Source organism: Phoca vitulina, unplaced genomic scaffold (genome assembly GCF_004348235.1).
Source record: "Phoca vitulina isolate PV1807 unplaced genomic scaffold, GSC_HSeal_1.0 scaffold13, whole genome shotgun sequence".
Lineage (NCBI taxonomy): Eukaryota > Metazoa > Chordata > Mammalia > Carnivora > Phocidae > Phoca > Phoca vitulina.
Window position 1 is genome coordinate 7999904 of NW_022589716.1, and position 21300 is coordinate 8021203.

At 53.2% G+C, this 21300-nt stretch overlaps 2 protein-coding genes across 2 annotated transcripts in view; both read right to left on the reverse strand.

The window, feature by feature from the left end:
- TRAIP (TRAF interacting protein) overlaps window positions 1-8862 on the reverse strand; it is a 22348-nt gene extending 13486 nt beyond the window's left edge. The window contains exons 1-3 of the mRNA XM_032411312.1: window positions 7379-8862; window positions 2143-2200; window positions 1538-1621 (exon numbers count right to left, since the gene is read on the reverse strand). Of these exons, the coding sequence (XP_032267203.1) occupies window positions 1538-1621; window positions 2143-2200; window positions 7379-7476 (240 nt within the window). The 5' untranslated portion in view covers window positions 7477-8862. The remainder of the gene's footprint in view (window positions 1-1537; window positions 1622-2142; window positions 2201-7378) is intronic.
- A 102-nt stretch (window positions 8863-8964) lies between these two features.
- On the reverse strand, window positions 8965-21300 carry CAMKV (CaM kinase like vesicle associated). The gene is made up of 11 exons (XM_032411311.1): window positions 21111-21300; window positions 13338-13446; window positions 13096-13227; window positions 12845-12919; window positions 12492-12630; window positions 12236-12356; window positions 12007-12082; window positions 11771-11907; window positions 11531-11609; window positions 11209-11296; window positions 8965-10916 (listed from the first exon to the last, which is right to left on the reverse strand). Exons 2-11 carry the CDS (start codon window positions 13430-13432, stop codon window positions 10335-10337), a joined length of 1524 nt encoding a protein of 507 aa, XP_032267202.1. The 5' UTR covers window positions 13433-13446; window positions 21111-21300; the 3' UTR covers window positions 8965-10334.

Sequence of the window (21300 nt, forward strand, 5' to 3'; positions counted from 1 at the left end):
CTCACTGTGTGTGCCATGAATCTTCAAACCCTGATGAGGTAGGTAAGCTGGGACAACATTATGTCTCCAGATGAAACCTCACACGTGCTGGGCTCTAACCACACTACCGTGAGGGTCAAATGAACCTCTCAAAGCCCGTACGTAAGTTACAGAGCCACGGCCACAGAACCACTGAGAGGCTCCCACTCAGGAGTCCGGAGCACTCAACACCCCCATGGGCAAGAGAAGTTTTCCATAAGCAGGAAAACCAGGCACTGCAGAACTGAAAGGCTTGGCCAAGGAAGGGTTCATGGTGGTAGCAGGATGGAATCCAGGCAAATCTTCCTCCAGATCACCCTTTCCAGGTCAATACAAGACTCAGAATTTCACATGTGACCAATACTAAAGCCCAGCCCCAGTAGGATAAGCTCCCTGCTGTGAAAATCCCCACCCAGGACTCTGGGGCAAAAGCTTTTGGTGGCTGGGCGGCTCAGCGTAGGCAGAACATCCTGGAGTGCAAGTGGTGGGTAGAGAAGGGCATGCACGTACTGCCAGAGAACAGACACCAACCCAAAGCTCCCCCGAGTCCCCTGGCCCCCACACCTAAGCAAGGTACCTACAAGCCCTTGCTCCAAACCACTCAAGATGTTGTCTCTCTGTCTCCTAGATCTGGCTTTGAAAGCCAGAAAGAAACGAAGCTGCCTTTGTTGTCTTTATCACAGGGAGGACGCAGCTTAAAACCAGGAGCAGTTACCATGACGATGAACATGCTGGCTTTAGCACAAAAGCTCTACGTTCTTGAAGCAGTAAGGTTCCAAGGACATCATGGCACCCTGGGGCCAAGGCCAAATGAACCCTGGGCTGACAGATGCCCAGCAAATGAACCCGCAGAGTCCAGGTACATTTCAAACCCCAATCCTGCTTCCTCAAGAGGTTTTGGCCAATCCAGCCCCCTAGTGCACAAAGAAAGTTAAATCTTGGGCTTGAAGGGAAGAAGTGTAGGGGGAAATTCACCCATTCTCCCCTGCATTGTGGGTTTCTGCCCTGGCTCACATCCTGATTCCAGGGGTTCTGCCCTCCATTCCTGGCCTGGGAAAGACTCAGGCACCTGGATATATACCAAGCTTCCCCACAGTTTTGAGGCACAGACAGGTTTGTGAATAGTGGGTCCACACATCTTCCCTGGCTGAGGACTAGAAGAGTTTTCTGATTTGTCTCTAGCTGTCCAAGCAGCAAAGTGGGCCGGGAAGGATAGCTGTAGAAGCTCTGCAAGGTCAAAGAACGTCTGGAGAGACACTCTGGTCTTTGGAGGGAATTGCTCTGAAATCCCAAGGGTGAAGGCTCAGTCACGTGGCTCCTCTCTTCCCTAACAGTGTATTTCTCCAATGACTGGGTCTTATCATCACTTTTCCTCTGCTCTCCTCCCCTCTGCCTTGAAACCTCTATGACTCTCCCTCCAGACTCCATCTCCACAATCTACACACCCACCCTGTGAGGGAGCAGAGAGTAAATTCTCAGACGGCTTGGGGTTCAGTAGAATGACATAAATCCTGGGTACCTTTAGGAATTCTGCATCTAAGACACTCTCCTCCTCTTGGGCAAGGTCAAAGAAGAGCTTATTGATAATGGTTCTTCTGCCAACCTGGATGGAAGGACAAGAGAGAGTATGACTGTATAGCTGGGTCATGTGCAAGGATGACAGGGATGTACATGCAGCTGAACATGCAGCCAGGCCTGTTCTCAGCCCTCACTTTTCACGGCTCATCCCTTGGAATCAGATGAGCTCTGTAACCCTACAGTCACCCCACGCTGGTGCCACTGGTTTGGTGGTTACTAAAGTCATGTCACCGCAGACCCATGAGGTGACTGTTCAAAAGATACCCCAACTCTAGGTGCTGGGCATTGAGGATGGGGAAAGGCAAGGAAGGAGGCTAAATTTACCTAGGTGAAAACCGGCCCGGGCAACAAGTCTATCTGCCAGCTACTCTTGGGCATAAGCAGGCCTCCTGAGCCACTTAAGAGCACAAGGCTTAATCAGCCTCAAACCAAGAGGGTCCAAAAAGGTCAAAGATACTGTTCAGTTTCAGAGATCTTCCTTGATTCCTGCTCCCTGGCAAGGAAAAGATGTCTTCAGCTGAGGTGTTTTCACCCCATCACCCTCACCTGGATTCGGCACTGTGGGCAGGTCCGACTTGGTGCTGTCTCAAACCACTGAATTAGGCTGGAATGAGAAGCAGAGAAGCAGGCTGGTGAGCCCTTGCTTGGGTAGACACACAGGCCAGGCGGGCACCCTGCCCACCACAGTGTGTGACTTACTCCTGCTCGGCCCGACGCCTGACCACGAAGGAGGGCAGTACCACAGGTGGCACAGCACAGCCCCCAGGGCCCCACTGGTACAAGCACTCGCACCAGGGGCGCCTGGGTGGCTCGGTCGTTAAACGTCTGCCGTCGGCTCAGGTCATGATCCCAGGCTCCTGGGACCGAGCCCCACGTCGGGCTCCCTGTTTGGCAGGAAGCCTGCTTCTCCCTCTCCCACTCCCCCTGCTTGTGCTCCCTCTCTCGCTGTCACTCTGTCAAATGAATAAATAAAATCTTTAAAAAAAAAAACAAAAAACAAGCACTCGCACCAGTTGGCCCTTTTTTTGGCCCTGTTAGGGTCCTCCCGACCCCTGAGCTGCTCTTTTGTCAGCATTCAGGGCTCTGACTGGGAGGGAGCAGGAGCCAAAGTTCAGGGTCCCTCAGAGATGGGGATTCTAATAACACCCCCACTTTAAGCTGGGACTCCAAAGGGCTGAGCTTTCAGAGTAAGGGTAAACTAGAAGCAAATGCTAGTCGTGGGAAAAGCAAAATACAGTCCAGCTTCATATCCTCTATGTGAGTGGTCCAACAAAACCTCAAGCCTTCAACTCTAATTAGTCTCCTACTAGTAGACTCTCCCACCAGAGACCAGGGAGAAACAGAGTCCTTTCTGGAAGATAATACCATCATCCCAGGCCTCAGTTTTTTTCTATAAATAACTTTCCGTATATTAGGACAAGATAAATTCAAAGGTAGCCAGGCACAGTGGAATACTATACAGCAACAAGAATGAATGAGTCTACAACTAAGAACAATATTATGGATGAATCACATACACATAACATTGAGGAAGAGAAGCCAGACACAAAAAAGGCATATTAGGTATGATTCCATTTACATAAAGTAAATGTTTTAGTTGTTTTTTTTCTTTTAAGTAAATAGACAAGGAAAAAAGCACTACACGTGCAAACCAGAACATATGCACGAGGACTTCGGATATGGGAACAGTCAGACACAACATAATACGGCATGCTAACGAAATAAAAATCAAGACTGAAAGTATCAGTAGACGGGCGCCTGGCTGGCTCAGTCGGTACGGCATGTGACTCTTGATCTCGGGGTTGTGAGTTTGAGCCCCGTGGTGGGGGTAGAGTTTATTTTAAAAAAGAAAAAAATTTATCAGTAGAGAACTACAGAATAAAAGGTGACATGGCAGAATTTAATAAGCACCAAACATAAATTCTAAAATTAAAAATGGCCAAAATTAAGAATTGGATGGACGAGTTTAACTGCAGTTTAGGCACAGTTGAAGAATTAGTAAAATGAAAAGACAGGTCAGAGAAAACACTGAGAATTAAAAAGATGGAAAAATATAGAAGAGATGATAAAAGATATAAAAGATACTGTGAGAAGGTCTAGCATACATATAATAAGGAATTCCAAAAAGAAAGTATTAGGTGGAATTATGCATTTTCCCCAAGAAGTCTATGTCCTAATTTCTCAAACCTGTGAATATTTCACGTTATACGACAATAGCAATTTTGCAAATGTGATTAAGGATCTTGAGACAGGGGGCTCCTGGGTGGCTCAATCAATTGAGCGTCCACCTTCGGTTCAGGTCATGATCCCAGGGTCCTGGGATCAAGCCCCACATTGGGCTCCTTGCTCAGTGGGGAGCCTACTTCTCCCTCTGCCGCTTCCCTCTACTTGTGCACTTTCTCTCTCTCAAATAAATAAATAAATCTTAAAAAAAAAATAAAAGGATCTTGAGACAGGGAGATTATCCAGGTGTGCCCCCATGTAATCACAAGGGTCCTTAAGTGAAGCAGGAGTGTCAGAGGCATACAGAGAGATCTGAAGATGGAGAAATGGGCCACGAGCCAAGAAGGGCATATCCCCATTTACAAACATTGACTATAATCCAGTAAACTCATTTTGGACTTCTGATCTCTGGAACTGCAAGATAATAAATCTGTGTTGTTTTAAAACACCAAGTTAGGGGCACCTGGGTGGCTCAGTCGTTGGGCATCTGCCTTCGGCTAGGTCATGATCTCAGGGTCCTGGGATCGAGCCCCACATCAGGCTCCCTGCTCCACGGGAGGCCTGCTTCTCCCTCTCCCCTCCCCCTGCTTGTATTCCCTCTCTCGCTGTGTCTCTCTCTGTCAAATAAATAAAATCTTTAAAAACAAAAACAAAAACAAAAAAACACTAGGTTAGTATTAATTTGTTTAAACAGAAATGAGAAACTAATATGAAAAGAGATAATGGAATAGAGACAATACATGAAAAGATAACGGCTGATAATTTTCCAAAACTAACTAAAGAAACTGTTCCACAAGTTAGAGAACCACAAAGAATCCCAAGCAGGATAAGTAAAAAAATGGTAACAAAAAGAGCTGAAGTGCTATGTTATTGTCAGACAAAATAGACTTTAAGTCAAAAAATGTTACAAAAAAATAAAGAAGGACTTTATATTTTGATAAAAGGTACAATCCAACAAGAAGAAATAACAATTATAAACATACATGTACCTAACAACAAAGCCCAAAAATATATGGAAGAAGATTGGACAGAATTAAAGAGAGAAATAGACAGTTCTACAATAAAAGTTGGAGATGTCAATAATCCACACTTTTAATAATGGGTAGAACAATCAGACAGGTAATCAATAAGGAAATAGGGGACTTGAACAACATAAACCAACTAGATCTAACCCACAAATACTCCACCCAATCACAGCAGAATACACATTTTTCTCAAGTGCACAAGGAACATTCTTCAGGATAGACCATATGTTGGGCCACAAAACAAGTATTAATAAATTTTAAAAGATTAAAATAATACAAAGTATCTTTTGTGATCACAATGGAATGAAACTGAAAACTAGTAACAGAAAAAAAAAAAACTGGAAAATTCGCAAATATGTGGAAATTAAACAACACACTCTTAAACAACTGATGGGTCAAAGAAGAAATCACAAAGGAAATTAGAGAATACCTTGAGATGAGTGAAAATGAAAACACCACATACCAAGACTTATAGAATACAGTGAAAGCATGCTAAGAGGGAAGTTGATAGCTGTAAACACAGACATTAAAAAAAAAAAAAGGCACCCATTAGATAACTATTATAAAAAAACAAACAAAAACAGAAAATAACAAGTGTTGACAAGGATGTGGAGAAATTGGACCCTTGCGCATTGCTGGTGGGGCTGTAAAATGGTGCAGTCAAAGTGGAAAACAGTAAAGCAGTTTTTCAAAAAATTAAACATAGAATTACCATATGATCCAGTCATTCCACTTCTGGGTATAACTCAAAAGGAATGAAAGCAGGGACTCGTACAAAAACTTCTAAACCAGTTCATAGTAGTATTACTCATAGCAGCCAAAACATGGAAACGACCCAAGGTCCATTAACAGATGAAGGGATAAACAAAATGTGGTACTTCCATACAATCGAATTTTAGTCATAATAGGAATGAAATTCTGATACATGCTACAACATGGATGAACGTTGAAAACATTATGCTTAGTGAAGCAAAACTCAAAAGAAAAATATTGTATGCTTCCACTTATACAAGATACCCAGAATAGGAAAACTCAAGGAGACAGAGGGTAAAATAAAGGTTTTCAGGGGCAATGGGGAGGGGGTAATGGAGAGTTGTCGTTTAATTGGTACAGTGTTTCTGTCTGGAATGATGGTAAAGTTCTGGAAATAGATAGCAGTGAAATAGATAAAGGGAATTAAGAAGTACAAACTTCCAGTTATAAAATAAATAAGTCATGGAGATGAAAAATACAGCGTAGGAAATATAATCAGTAATACTGTTGTATGGGGGCGCCTGGGCAGCTCAGCCGGTTGGGCGTCTGTCCTCCACTCAAGTCATGATCCCAGGGTCCTGGGATCAATCCCACATTGGGCTCCAACCCCACATTGGGCTCCCTGCTCAGCAGGGAGCCTGCTTCTCCCTCTCCCCTTGCATTCTCGCTCTCTCTCAAATAAATAAATAAAATCTCTTTTTTCTAGATTTATTTATTTATTTATTTATTTGACACAGAGAGAGAGAGAGAACAAGCAGGGGGGAGTGGAAGAGGGAGAAGCAGGCTCCCCGCTGAGCAGGGAGCCCATGAACTCTGGGATCATGACCTGAGCCGAAGGCAGTCGCTCAACCAACTGAGCCACCCAGGCGCCCCATAAATAAAATCTTAAAAAACAAAACAAAACACTGTTGTATGGTGACAAACAGTGACCACAATTATCGTGGTAAGCATCGAGTAATGTGTAGAATTGTTGAATCAATATGATGTGCACCTGAAACTAATATAATATGGTGTGTCAATTATATTTCATTTTAAAAAAAGAGCTCTGAATCAACCAGGCCACACCTGCTAGGGGAATCTTTCCTCACCAGCTGTACGTTCAAAGGGTCAGCAGGACGGCTGGATCAGGGAGGACCTCCTTGCCCTTCCATGGGTTTTTGGTATTTTTTAAAGATTTTATGTATTTATTTATTTATTTGAGAAAGAGAGCGAGAAGCAGACTTGCCGCTGAGCGAAGAGCCCGACTTGGGGCTCAATCCCAGGACCCTGAGATCATGACCGGAGCAGAAGGCTGACTGAGCCACCCAGGCGCCCCCTTGCCCATCCATGTTATCTTGGGTTTCTTGGAGTCAGTGAATACACTGGGGTGTCTGACCAACGAGATGACTCTGGGTAGAATAATCCCAAACCATCAAGCAAACCACAACAAATCGGATAGCCAGAAGCCTACCAGGTTATCTCGAAGAAATAAAAGGCCTCGTTAATTTGGCCAAAGTTTACCTCCGCCCAGAGGTGTTGAAGTCACACCTCTCTGCCAGCGGATCAAGGAGCCCCCTACTTTATCTTCACTGAACCAACTCTGTTTCCCTGGACTCAGTTCAGCTGTCACCTCCTCCGGGGAGCCTGCCCAGACCCGCCTCAGTCCAGGTCAGGAACCTACGGTGGGGCTCAGGCTAGTGCCGTCTTAATCACCTGTCTGGGCTCCGCCCGGGGACCCCATACCCCACAGTTCCGTAGCCGTACCAGGCCGAGAGCCCGGCCCCGCCACTACGGTCACTCACCACTGCAGGTGGAAGGTGTGGCCGCAGTGGATGGCGGCCACATCTCGAGAGTGGTCGAAGAAGTCTGAGCAGATGGTGCACAGCGCACGGATAGGCATGATGACTGGTCTAAAGGGGATCAGGCAGCCGAGGAAACCTCGACCGGTCCAGCTTCGCGGCCGCGCCCCCGCGTCCCCGCGGGCTTCGAATTTGGCTCCACTGCGCAACTTCCGGGAGCGGACCGGAAGTGGTTATAAGGAACGGGGAGGCTGGGTCCGGATTGGACAAACCATGGGGGCGGGGCTTAACGACCGAAGAGAATCCTGGGGCTGAGCGCGGGACTGTCAGCTGTAATTCTCCAGTGGCTCCCGGAAGGATTCGGCGGGTACTCGCGGCAGCTACGCCGTCGGCGGGCCCCTTTCTGGGGCAAGACAAGACATTATGGTCCGACGCCAGATCTGGTGCGAGGCGCGCCGGGCATTGGCTCCTCAGCCCAGTTCTGTCAGGGCAGCCTTCTCTGCACTTCGAGAGTCGAGAAGACCGAAGCCACAGGGGAATGGGACGATGGTCCCGATGGAGAGCGGTCCCTTGGGCTCTGGGCAGTGCTCGACCGTACGCCCGTAGTTCCCACAGACTAAAAGAATGCTCCACCCTCTCAGCCTTCGGCTCTGAGTGGTCCTAGAAAGATGGACACAGGTCCCAACCCCTCAGGACACCCCAAGCTTACTCTGGCTTTATCCAAGCAAGGCATGATGATCCCTAAGTTTGGAGGCAGCAAGGCCAGTACCCTGACTTTCGCTCTTAGCTCTCAGGAGGACCAGCATGCCTCTGGACTGTATAGTGGGGTTACAATTTTGGAGGCCCAGATGCTTTATAGACCAGTGACTAACAAACCCTTTTATTGATTCCCACATCAGAGAAGTCATCTTTGGGGTTCTCCCTGAGAAAGAGCAGCATCCCTGGTGAATTCATCTGGGCCAGTCAGGACTGGAACAAGTCTTCCTAGCAGTTTTCATGCTTAACTGTTTTTAGCAGTGTTACTACCCTCTCCCCAGAAGAAACCTTATGTAGAGCCCCATGATCTAATGTTGATTTGTTCCACCTGAAGTAGACCCAGAGTGAAGTTCTTTGGGCCTGTGTGGAAAGCACAGGCATTGTCCACAGGGAGGAGGAATCAACACAAAGGGCAGCATAGAACCTTTGTGTACTGCCCACCCTGCACCCTCTCCCCAACCCAGGGAAGCCCACTTTGGCCATGGGCAAGGTCTCTCCCTATGGTGGCTGGTCTGTGGTGAGTTTCAGTTATATGCCTAAGTCAAGACAAGGGCTCCTTGTTCAACAGGACTTGTCAGAACAGCAGTCCAGGGGGTTTTCCTTGGCACAAGCCCAGGACAGGACCCACCACCCACATGGATTTCTAGAGTCCAGAGGACCCGCCACAATCAAGGAACACACAGTGGTAAAGAATGATCTGTACCCAGCCCAAGCAATCCTCATGGCACTGAGCACAGACATGTGAACCTACTCCCAGCCTCTTCCCTCCCCACTGCCTTCCAGGGGCCCCTCCCCAGTAAGACAGAGGAAGCAAAGGCAAGAGGATGGCCAGAGGCTTTGGCAGGGTGACATTTATTTGCCAGGTTCAGCAGGCACACAGTTAGCCTACCGACCTTCATACACCAGAGCAGACCCACAGGCATGCAGGGAGAAGGGCAGGACTGCCACTGGAGTGCCGAGCAAAGGCCGGGACCAGTGTGGCTGCCTGCCCAAGCTGTGGTGGGGTCTGACAAAGGGTACCTGCCAGGAGCCTCCATCAGGAAACTGGGGAGCCTTATTCCACTTCCTCATCCCAGTAAAAGCAACTCAGCATAGCTCAGAGGCACCTGGGCCTCTCTCTAAGCCCTGACAGAAGGGGAAATGGGTCACAGACATAGAGGGGCGGGGGTGGGGGTTCCTCTCTATTTTATTTTTCAATTAGGAGAGCAGAAATCTGCCCCTGTGAAGGGCAAACCTCAAATCAGATTATGGGACACTGCCATGTGGCAGGCCCCCTGGGATGGAGAGGACTGTAGCCTGAGCCTGAGGAACACCATCAGAGAAGAGCCAAGGGCTATCAGCCTTCCCTGTCTGGCTCAGGGTAAGGACCCAGCTAAGCTGGTGCACTAGGTACTGGGCCTACACTCTGCCTTCCCAGTTTTCATTGCCACATCCCAACTGTTCCCTCCTTCCCCTTACAGGCTCATGAAGCTCAGGGCACAGGGCAACCCACTGCAGAACCCAGGAGGGCAGGAAATACCACAAGGATATTATTGGTGGGAACTCTCCAGGAACAAAGGTGGACGTTTCTACCCCCCTACTCATTCTCTTTCACTTCTGAGGACCCCCAAAGCTACCAAGCAGTGCCCCCAACCATGCGACCAGTCTTGTCTTAAAGCATACTGCCCTAGATTTGTACATTCTCTATACCAGCCTGTGTCCATTCTTAGAGCAGCCCACATACCACAGGCACATACCTTCATGTGCAGGAGCCTAAGACCGCTGACAGGGCCTCGCTGGAGGACCAGCTCTCAGGGCAAGGCCACCCAAGTTTAGGGCCTGGGAGAGGATGGGACCTGCAGGGCCTGCCTGGGGAAATTGTGAGGCAAAAAGGGAAGGGGAAAGGGAGCAGGGACCTCCTGAGTATCCCTAGAGCAGCATCCCGCAAGGAACAGAAACTGGTGAAGCTAGCGAAAGACAGAAAAGCCACAAGGAATCCATGCAGGGGCTGGGGCCGGTCCTGCCTCTGGCCTGCCCACCACTCACGCACATACACACAGGAGATGAGACTGCTCTCCCGTGGCCCCCAAACATGCCCCACACTGGGAGGCAGGGGCAGGAGGGAGCAAGGGCATCATGCCAGTGACTCTTATGTACAGTGAGAAGCCCCTCATCCACTCTCCCACCCTCCTGCCCGCCCCCTGCCCCACACCAGCCTGCTCACTCAGCTGGTCTCCTCCCTCCGAGACTCCTGGGCATAGCCAGCAGCCTCTTCCCCTTTACTAGAGGGTGGAGCCTGGCCTGTTGTGCCCCCGGGGGCTGTGCTGTCCGGCTGGGCCAAAGCCGGCTCAGGGGTGGCAGCTGCCTTGGTGGCTGGTGTGACACTGCTTTGGGTGGTGGGCATGGTGCTCTCTTCTGTGGCTGGTGTGGCTCTCCCATCAGTGGCTGGAGTAACACTCCTATCGGTGGCTGGGGTGATGCTCCCATCGGTGGCTGGGGTGATGCTCCCGTCGGTGGCTGGGGTGACACTGCCATCGGTGGCCGGGGTGGTACTGCCATCGGTGGCTGGGGTGGCACTACGGTCTGCGGGGGCTGCATTATCGCTCTTTGCGGCAAGAGCAACAGCACCCGCTGTGGCTGAGGTGGCACTGCCCCCCAGGGCTGGGGCAGCCCCACTTGCAGCTGCGGCCCCGCCTGCAGCCCCAGCGGTGGCAGTGTCTGTGGCTGCGGCAGACTGGGCTGTCGCTGTGCTGGACTGCTCCGGGGCCCGGAGCCGTTTCATGAGGGTGGTCACTCGGACAGCCTTCTGAAAGGAGGGCAGCGGGGAGAGGCCCAGAGTGAGCTTACAGAAGCCGGATCCGTTCCTTGGCAAGAGCCAAAGCCAGACCATTCTGAGCCAAAGCCTCTGACCACCCCAGGGCAGCAGGCCAGGGACCCAGCTGTTCACACACCCACGTAAGGCAGACGGTGGCTACAGCCACACCTGATGGCTGAATCAACGCCTTTGTGTGGCTGCAGGGGTGTGATACAGGCAAGAGACTGTGTGGCAGAAGGAGCTCTTGGGATCAGTCCAAGAAAGGGAGTCATCCGAGCCTTACCTTCCACTTGGCCCTGGCAAAGTTCTTTTCAATCTGGGCACAGACACCATCCTTGATGTTCTTATCAGAAGCAGCATTGCCAGAAATCCTAGAAAGGGTGCAAGTGCATCGGGATCTGAGGGGGTATAGGCCTTCATGGAGACTGCCCAGCCCTCTTCTCTTAAGATCCAGAGGTTACCAGGCAGGCCCTCTGGGCTGGGCCTGAGCTCTGGGCACCCCCAGCCCCTACTCAAAGCCTCAAGGATGGGGGCTACTAGATGTGAGGAGGACTAGGCCAAGGGAAACCTGGCCTCTCCTTCTGTCCTCCATGGGCCCTGCTCACCACTCATGGGAGATGGCCTCTTCTGCGGTGATGCGCTGGTCTTGCTCCACCTCCATCAGCCTTGTTACCAGGTCTTTGGCTGGGGACAAAGCCAGGGAGAGGCTAGGCATGGGCACCTCATCTCACTGTCTATGGGTGATGAATGGGCTGGGAGGTAGGAGCAGAGTCCAGCAGAGAAGGCTGAGAGCAGGTCCCCCACACCAACCCTTCCCTTTACCCACATGCTGGGCACCTCCTCACCCGCCTGTGAAATATCATCCCAATACGGAGAGTCAAACTCATAGTCGCCAGCCAGGATCTTGCGGAAGAGGTTCTTGTCATGGTTCTCATAGTCATCTTCCTCTACCTCCTCATAGAAGGGTGGGTTCCCTGAAAGCCTGCATGGGGGGCCAAAGGGCAGGGTCACCCAGGAAGGCCATGGACACAGCACCCCACCCGGCCTGGCTGCAAGCCTGTTTGCCTGCCCATCCACTCACAGGATGTACATGATGACTCCAATGGCCCAGCAGTCCACAGGGCGTCCGTACCGCTGCCGCCCTACCACCTCCGGGGCTGCAAACACAGTGTCCATCTGCTGGTCAGTACCAGGCCTAGGCCTGGTACCACTCACACCACTTCCCGGGCTAGACACTTCCTTCCTCCCTTACCCAGAGCCACTCCTTGAAGGCTGTCTCCCACCCTGCCCCTGCCCCACCCCCTGCTTGCCCAGGTACTCGGGAGTCCCACAGGGCTCCTTGATGAGGCCATTCTCTAGCTTAGCCAAGTGGAAGTCACTGATGACGATCTTTGAGTTCTTCAGCCGATTGTAGTAAACCAGGTTCTCCAGCTGCTCCGGGCAGGAATGACATGTGGGTGAGCAGAGAAAGACTCCATGAGGACCCCAGAGGCTAGACTAAGACCCCAAGGTGCTGCCCACCTCAGCCCCAGGCTGGCTGCTGTCAGACCTGGTTCCTGGCCTCACCTTGAGGTTCCTGTGCACGATCTTGAGTGAGTGCAGGTAGGCCACGGCCTCCAGGACCTGCCGCACCACATTGCTCGTGTCTCGCTCGGAGTAGTAGCCCTGGTCCAGGATCCAGTCAAACACCTCCCTCCCCGTGGCCCTGAGGGACACCAGCCCCTGAGCCCGGCGTGGGCAGGATCGGGGGTGGGGCAGGAGTACTTGGGCAGGCTGCCTACATCAGGGAGCTGGCTGGGCAAGGCACAGGGACCCAGGACCCCCAGGGTCCAGAAAGGGGGCTTTCCCTGGTTGCAGAGGGCAGAGCAAGTAAAGGCCCTGGGGACTGAGGAATCCTGGGACCCCAGGCCCACACTCACAGCTCCAGGAAGATGAAGTACTCCTTGCGGGTCACAAACACATCCACCAGTTGCAGGATGTTGGGATGCTTCACCCTGGCGGCAGGGAGAAGGGCCAATAGTTAGGGCTGGGTAAACCCCTAAGAGAGGCTCTGGTTGCCACTGTGGGCCACAGCAAACTGGCCAGAGGCTGGTACTGCTTGAGGCCCCCTGCCCTTGAAACCCTTCTCTGCTACCTCTTAGGCCACCCTCCCCCTAGGCTTCACACTCACATCTTGAGGATGCCTATCTCGTTCTTGGCCGCCTTCCGCACCTTGCGGCCGTCCCGCTTCTGGAACTTCTTGCAGGTGTGCAGCTTGCCCGTCGTCTTATCCTTGGCCCGGAAGATCTCACAGAACTCCTCACTGCAGCCGGCAAGCACCCCACTCAGCCCTGGCCTCAGTGTGGGCTGCCCTCTGCTCCCCTTTCACCAGCCCTTGCCCACCCACCCTTGACCACCAGACCCAGCACTCACGTCTTGATGACCTGTCCCAAATCATATCTGTCAGTCACCTCCGACGGCTGGTTATAGTTCTTCTTATCACCCAGAGTCACACACCCAAACGGCATTGCCAGGGTCTGAGCTGCAGGCAGGATGGAGTCTGGCTCAGCTGTACCACAACATGGAGGCTTCTCCCCGCAATACAGAGGACGCCTCCGGGAGACCCCAGCCTGGCTCAGGCCAAGCAAGGGCCAGAGACTGCATCAGAAAGGGCTAGAGGCTGGTCAGGCTCCCACCCCTGCTTTTCTGGTCGTGGCTCATGCCACTCGGCTCGGCTGCCTGAGCTACAACAGCCCCCACTTACGAAAAACATATTACACTGACATAGCAAGGAATCATTTTGTATTGTATACATTCAACAACAACAACAAAAGATTTACCAAATGATTTCTTTATATTTCAGCTATTACACAGGTGAAGGGGGCTATAACCACCCACCCAGCAGATGGCCATCTCTGAAAGTCTGAAGATCCCAAGTGTTGGCAAAGACGTGGAGAACATAAGCACTGCTGGTGGAGGCTAAGTCTCTCCTTTGGAAAACAGTTTGGTAAAACTGCTAAAGTTGAACATGCCCCATGAACCAGCATTTGCACTGCTAAATATATGCCCTACAGAAATACATTTATGCAGCAGACCACTCATACAGGAAGGCTCATAGTGGCAACATTCGTAATTGCCCCAAACTGGAAACAGCCCACATAGCCACCAGCAGCAGGACGTAATATGGCACAGTCACACGATGGAATATTACACAGCGATAGAAATGAAGGAGTTACAGCTACACCCGATCACGCTCACGCTCACGCGGTGCATTTCACCAACGTAGTGTTGCGTGGAAAAGACACAAAAGAGTACATAGAGCATGATCCTATTGATACAGAGTTCAAAACATGCAGAACTAACCTGTACTGTGTATGGATACAAACATTCTGGTAAAACTATTTTCAAAAAAAAGCTAGGAAATAAGTACTACAAGTCCTTCTGAGAGAAAGAGAGTAGTTGTGATTGAGTCAGGACACGGGGAGATTCTGGAGGGCTGATTTCTGAACCTGAGTGTCGTTCCACAGGTGTCTGTTTTTATAATAATTTGTAAAAATGTACGTACAAGTTGGGGGGCACATTTCTAGATTTTTGTTATATTTCACAATTTTAAAATGTTAATAAAAATTATGGCCATCCTGGGGCACTTGGGTGGCTCAGTCGCTTAAGTGTCCAACTTTTGATTTTGGCTCAAGTCATGATCTCAGGGTCATGGGATCGAGCCCCTGTGTTGGGCTCTCTGCTCAGCGAGGAGTCGGCTTGGGATTCTCGCGCCGTCTCCCTTTGCCCCTCCCGCTCGTGCTCTCTCTCTCTCTAAGTAAATAAATAAAATCTTTAAAAAAAATTATGGCCATCCATATGAAAGAGTACTTGGTGGTTATTACAAAGAATATAGTAGCAAAATGTGCTATGGTCGGACAGTTTCTTTTTTTATTTTTTATTTTATTTTTTTTTTTTTAAAGATTTTATTTATTCATTTGAGGCACAGAGATACAGAGAGAGAGAATGAGTAGGTGGGGAGGCAGAGGGAGAGGGAGAAGCAGGCCTCCCGTGGAGCAGGGAGCCCGATGTGGGGCTCGATCCCAGGACCCTGGAATCATGACCTGAGCCGAAGGCAGATGCCCAACCATCTGAGCCACCCAGGCGCCCCCGGACAGTTTCTGAGATGTTAAACGGAAAAGCAAGGGACAGAATGATGGGTCAAGGATGCTGCTATTTGGGTAAATTTTTTAAAGCTTATGTACCAATGTATACTCACAAACTCAATTCTGGAAAGACACCTAAGAAAATCAGAGTGCTCTCTGGGGCAAAGAATTAGGTGTTAGAGGGGCAGATTTATATCTTTTATTACTTTTCTGTTAGAATTTTTACTACAGGGGCACCCGGGTGGCTCAGTTGTTTAAGCATCTGCCTTTGGCTCGGGTCGTGATCCCAGGGTCCTGGGATCGAGCCTCGCGTAGGGCTCCCTGCTCAGGGTGGCGTCTGCTTCTCCCTCGCCCTCTCTGCCCCTCTGCGTCCCATTGCTTTGTGTTCTCTCTCTCTCTCTCTCTCTCTCTCATGCTCATGCTCCCTCTCTCTCCCTCTCTCTCATATAAATTAAATCTTTTTTTAAAAAAGAATTTTTACTACAATTACCTTTATTGATTCAATAAACGTTGTATTCAGGCACAGCGCTTGGAGAGTTTCCTCAGAGAGAGGACGCCCATTTGGGTGGAAGTGAGGAAAGGCTTTGAGGAAGAAAGGGTGTCAGGGCTGGGTCTTAGAGGGGAAGGATTTGCCAGGAGGCATGCAGGGGTAATAGTCTGGAAAAAAGTCAGACAAGTCTGCCAGTGAGTGCCTCGCTGCCGGGGCCCACAGGAGGCCTGGGCAGTCAGGTCTAGGGCATAGGTCCCTGGCCAGGGGTGGGTGTTCTAGGCACAAAGGTGACCACACGCAGGCACTCTGGCACCTGGGGCCTGGCACCCGTGGGTCTGCAACGCCACTCACCCAATCCTCTCGTGCGGTGCGGGGGGGGGGGACTGGCTCCAGCACCCAAAGGAAAGGGCACTCGCAGCTCTTGCTAGAGGTCAACTTCAGGAGGGGAGTTGGTGAGTGCCTGGACCTCCATAATGCCCGGCCAATGTGATTCTGGGGCCACGGCAAGCTCAGCCTCGGCTGACTGTGCGCATATCCTCCGCACGGATGAGCACGTGCTGTGCACCGGGCCCGGCCTCTGGCCTTGACCACCTAGATGCTCCCCTACCTAGAGTCACTCCCGGCTATAGGAGGGAGTGGAGAAGGGAGGAGGCCACCCCCAGAGGAGGCAGCTTGGGTCACCGCGATTCTGCCAGCCAGGGTCAAAGGCCAGGACCCCCACCAGCCCCGTGGCCAGCCCTGGCTTTTGCTTGCTTCCTCCTAGGCAGAGGCCACCCACTTCCCAGGGGTCATAGTCCCAGAAGTTTTCCCTCAAATCTGCCCTCAGCATTAGGGAACAAATTCCATCATTCCCTCATCCTGGGCTCAGGGAATGCAAATGCATTTCATCAGCGTGATTTAAGCCAGGGCTTAAGCCATCTTGTGAGGCACTGCGGAGGCAAACAAGGGAAGCTTTGAAGATCGTCCCCGACTGTGTGTCTTTGCCGCCATGGTCACAGCCCTGCTCCTGCGTCTGCCGGAGAAGAGCATGTGGCTGGAATCCCACACTCGCAGCTGAGAGCAGAGGCACAGCCACCCACCACTGCCGGCCACCCATCTCTATGCCCCAACAATCTGGGGGAGGGGGCCCGTATCAGTCCCTCAGTGGCGCTACCGCACCGCAATTTCCTTTCCAGGCTGGAATCCAAGGCCTGCGTACTGGGCGGGAGGGTGGTCCCTTAGGCTGCGGGCCCCCCAGGAAGCTGGGAGGGACCTATGTCCCAGCCCTGTTGCTTTGCTTACACCGTTCCCGGTGGCAGGAATGCCCTTCCCCCAAAGCCTCCCATCAGTATCCTATTTGTCACAGCAGAGTTATTTATAACGTAAAAAAAAAAAAAATCAGCAACTACCTAAAATCCAACAACAGGTGACTCGCCAGCTCAACTGTGTCCATTCGATGGCAGGGAGTGTGGGCCCTGGCAAGGGCCCTGCCACCTTGGCCTCCCTGCGAAGCAGCCTCCCCATGAGCTAGGTGTCCAGACAAGGGCTTAATCTCTTTCTTCTTTCCTTGTGATTTCTGACATTATAAGGTTGTTGGTGCAACAAATCGTCTAAAATGATCCTGCCGCTCCAGACTCAAAACGGCCCTTCTCTGAGATACCTTCCAGAAGCTCCATCTCCCCCTGCCCCGCTCCACCAGCTCCCAGCTCTGCCGCGTGGCGGGGGAGGTTTTGTATATGCCCTGCCTGATCTTGCCCTCGGCCACGCATATGCACTTGTGCCCACAAGAGCCCAGGGTTGGTCTTGCAGTCTGTCTCTCACCACAGAAATCCAGGCCTCTGCTCACAGTCACATCAGCCTGGATCCACATCCTAAAACCTCATGGCTGGGGAAGGGGCAGATCTGCCTCTCCCCCCTGCCATGGGGGCCCTGATCGCCACCAGTACTGCTTCTCCTCGCCAGCCTAAAACACTCATCTGTCTCCATCCCCAGCCTAGCCCCAGGGCAAAGAAAGGAGAAAAGGGGTCCCCTCCATCCTCACCCACTCCACCACCTGCTACCCACTGCTGCTGCTTGGGAGGCTGCTGGTGTACGCACCAAGCCCCTGGCACCTGCTGGCAACAAAGGGGGCCTGGACCCTGAAGCTGGGAGGAGCCGTCAAGGGACAGCTTCAAGAACAGTGGAAGGCCAGGCAGAAAGGGGTTTGCTTTCTCACCCCCATGGCCCAGACAGCCCAGACCCACTACCCAACAGTGAAGAGCTCTCCTCCCACTGACGCAGGACCTGGGCTGTGCCATGGGTCCATACTGGGACACAGGACAGCACAGAAGCCCCATAGCGGCCGTTTCCCTAGAGACATGGCTCCTTCCATTTTCTGCAGAGAAACAGTGTGCACGGCGGAGCTGTCCAAAGAGAGCTTGGGGGAAGTGCGGAGCCTGGCACTGCCACTGCCCCCCAGCTGGCTCCAAGTGCCTGAGGCCCAAGCGCTGCCCAGTTACTGCTTGCTCCTCGGTTCTGACCCCTGGGCTTGGGCAATCGAGCCTCAGGCAACCCTGAGGGAGCCTCTGCCTGTTGGTGCCCTGGTAATAAAGGGTCCCCTAGGGGCCCTACTGCAGCCTTAAGCAAGTCTGGCTCCAGAGGCCCAGTGGTCCTGCATTGGAGTCCTGTCCCCTCCTCCACCGGGGTCAGCCTGGCTCAGGCCCCACCTTTCATAGCCATAAACAAGTTTCCTGCTGCCTTGGTCCTCTCCCATGTGGAGTTCCAGAGCTTGCAGTAAATCTTGGGAGGCCAAGAGGGGCCCAAGAGGCCTCCAGCTACCTCCCGACAACTGTGGGCAACACCTCCCAATTTAGTGGCAGCTGTGAACACCAGCCTTCAGATACCCCCCTCCCCTTCCCTGCTCTCTCTCAGGGACTGGGGCTGGGTTTCCTGCTACAAAGGACATGCCTAGGCCCAAGCCTTGCCTGGCCCACAGCTGAGGTCTCACTGGAAAGATGGGGGGGAAATGGAGACTTCACCCTCAGGGTCTGGTGTCAGGAGGCAGAGCCCAGCTTCTAGCCCACTGCCCTGGGACATGGGTAGGGCGCTGCCCTGGCTGGCCTCAGGCTCTAGCCAAACCATGGTCCGCAGTTCCTGCTGTTGACTCTCCCATCTAATGATGGAATAAGGAGAGGGGGGTCTCTCCAGTCTCAGTGGTGGGCATACAATCCAGTGCTGTGTCCAGAAAGTTCAGCCTTGAACCTGGCATGGCAGAGGTAAGAGCCAAGGTCCTCCCACGCACCTGGGGTCCCAGTCTTTGAACCCCTGAAGGAAAATCCACTGGGGTCCCTGCTTCCCTGTGGGTGGAGGAGGGAAATGAAGGGGAAGGCCCCAGAGTAAAGGATTGCTATGGTGATGGAAGTTTTAAAACAAAGGGAAGGGGAATGGGAGAGGTGTTGGCCAAACCTCTTCTCCAAGAATTCCCTGAGACTGGCCCGACTCTTTCCCCATGGGTTCTGTGACCTGACGCCGTCAAGTAAGGGGAGGTGGGGGAAGTGAGAGACTTTAGAAAAGAGAAAGGGGCAGGGACGGAGAGGGACAAAGGCAGAAACTGTAATGAAAGGGGAGCAAAGAGGTGACAATAAAAAGGACACAGGCACAATGACACAGGAGGGGAAGATGGGCAGGGGGTTCTGAAGGGGCCTATGGGTGCCCAGCAGAGCCCTAAGGCCCCCACAGCCATGTGCTCTGAACACCTGGGTAGGAGCTGTCCGTGATTCCTGGACCGTTGACACTGAACCCTCCTATATCCCTCAGATATGCATTGGACTTGGTGTGGGAGGCATAACCATGGCTTGGGAGAAGAGGTCAGCTGGTGCAGTCCCCTCCGAACAATTCCATGGCCCCTCTCCCGGTCATCAGGCAGCTTAGGTAAGGCAGGTCCATCATGTGGAAGACACAAATGTGGTGGTGGGAAATGAAGCTCAGAGACCTGGCTGCTTCCCTTTATAGCCCCTCCTCTCAGCTGGCCCAGCCCTGCCTAGACTCCCCAGCCACGCCCCCCCCCTTATCCGAGGTCCTCCCTAGGCCTTGGGTCCCTCGGGCCCCTCTTGCAGTTCGGCCTAATTCCCTACTGCAGCCGTCCCCCTTTCCAACAGTGGATCCTGTCGGGGGGGCAGAAACAGCACCCTGAACAACCCAGAAACAACTGCACAGCACCAACCCCCTGCCTCAGTTTCCCTAGATGGAGATCATGGACTCTGCAGCCTTCTCCCAGGGCAAGGACTGCCCATCTGCCAGTGAGTGGTAGCCAGGCCACGGGCTGGACAGGGTCAGCAGCAGATATGGGAAAGGTAGCCTTTGGCACCTGGGGGTCCACACCAAATGCTGTGAAAGAAAGGCGGAGAGACCTCTGCCCCACCCCTGGGGCCCAGCCTGCCACCGAGGGGAGTAGAGACACCAATTTCCCAGCTGAGGAAACTGGGGTCCAGCAGGTGGCTAAAACTCAACTGGGAAGGTGAGGGTGGGGGAGGGGGGGAGAACCAGGTCTCCCTAGGTGGTCCTGGGGGGCTCAAAGTCTGGGCCTTAGAGTGGGGCAGCAGGACAGGGGCCGGACTGGGGCAGGCTAAGCTTTTGGTGAAGGATAGAGGGCCCTGCTCCCCAGAAGGAAACCTGGTGGAGCAGGCTCTGTCTAGGGGGTGCGGACAAAAGCAGTTTGGCAGAGCTATGGGGGGCTGGGAGAGCCTAGGGTCTCTGCCAGACACTACACGCTGGGGAAGGCAGAAATTCATTTGTTCGTTGTCCACCCCCCCACTTCCCCAGACCGGGGCCCTGCTCCCCACCGTGGTGCCACCCTGACCCCCTTCCCCAGCGCTGCTGACTCGCCCCCGCTGGCACAGCAACACACATGCGGGAGGCACACGTGTGAGCACCAAGCCCCGCACCTCCCAGCAGAAACATGTGCGTCCCCTACCCCCACCGCGCAGCGTTGAGTCGGTGCCCCGAACCCCCCGCTGGCCCCCACGTTAAGGCAGGGAAGCAGGATCTCGGCTAGGGGGCTGCTGGGCCCCAGGGGCTTGGAGCCTCCTCCCCCACCCCGCGGCAGCCCCGCCCAGCCCCCTTCAGGTTGTCGCCCATAAAGAACTCTCCGTTGTCATGGAAATTAGTGACTGCTTAGCGGGAGGAAGGGGGCCCGGGGGCAGTTGGGAGGGGTTGAAGGCGGCCCTGGGAGTCAGGAGGGTCGGCTCAGCCCCTGACCCCTACCCCCATGGGGCACCACGAATGTTCGAGGGTTAAGGTTTTCACAATTAGGAGCCCAGCGAGACGGGGGGCGGGGGGAGGGGGCAGGGAGGGGAGATTCGCCTGGGCCTGAGGCTCAGAGGCTTCCCCTGGGACCCCCGAGCCGTCCGAGGTGACGGGGAACTTTAAGCCCAACCCCGCACGCCGACCCCCGGATCTGCAGATCCCGCGTGCTGTGCCCCCGCTGGGACCCCAAGCCCTCGAGGAGCCCCCGCTCACTGAGCGAGCCGAACCTTGAGTCAGAGACTCAATCCCCCAAGACCCCCACAACGTGCGTTCGGGGGGCGCCCCCCCCCCGCGCGGCCCGCCCCGCACCTGCAGCGCCGGTCAGTCACACGGAGGAAGCGATCGCGTGTTCAGTGGGGCGCCGAGGGCTCCGGGGGCGGCGGGCAGAATCCGCTCCGGGCACGCGGGGCAGACGCGGCGCCAGCTGCAGCCGCTTCGGCTCGCAAACCTCCAGCATCTCCCGCCGCTCGCCGGCTCCGGATTCGCACCCCGGGCCGGG

What these genes read in the sequence shown, in the direction of transcription:
- CAMKV (XM_032411311.1), bottom strand. Translation starts at nt 13,432, where the DNA reads ATGCCGTTTGGGTGTGTGACTCTGGGTGATAAGAAGAACTATAACCAG. An exon ending in TGGGACTCCCGAGTACCTGG is followed by an intron (nt 12,083 to 12,235) that starts GCAAGCAGGGGG and finishes CTGTGTTTGCAG; the next exon opens with CCCCGGAGGTGGTAGGGCGG. An exon ending in GGATGATATTTCACAGGCGG is followed by an intron (nt 11,610 to 11,770) that starts GTGAGGAGGTGC and finishes CTTTGTCCCCAG; the next exon opens with CCAAAGACCTGGTAACAAGG.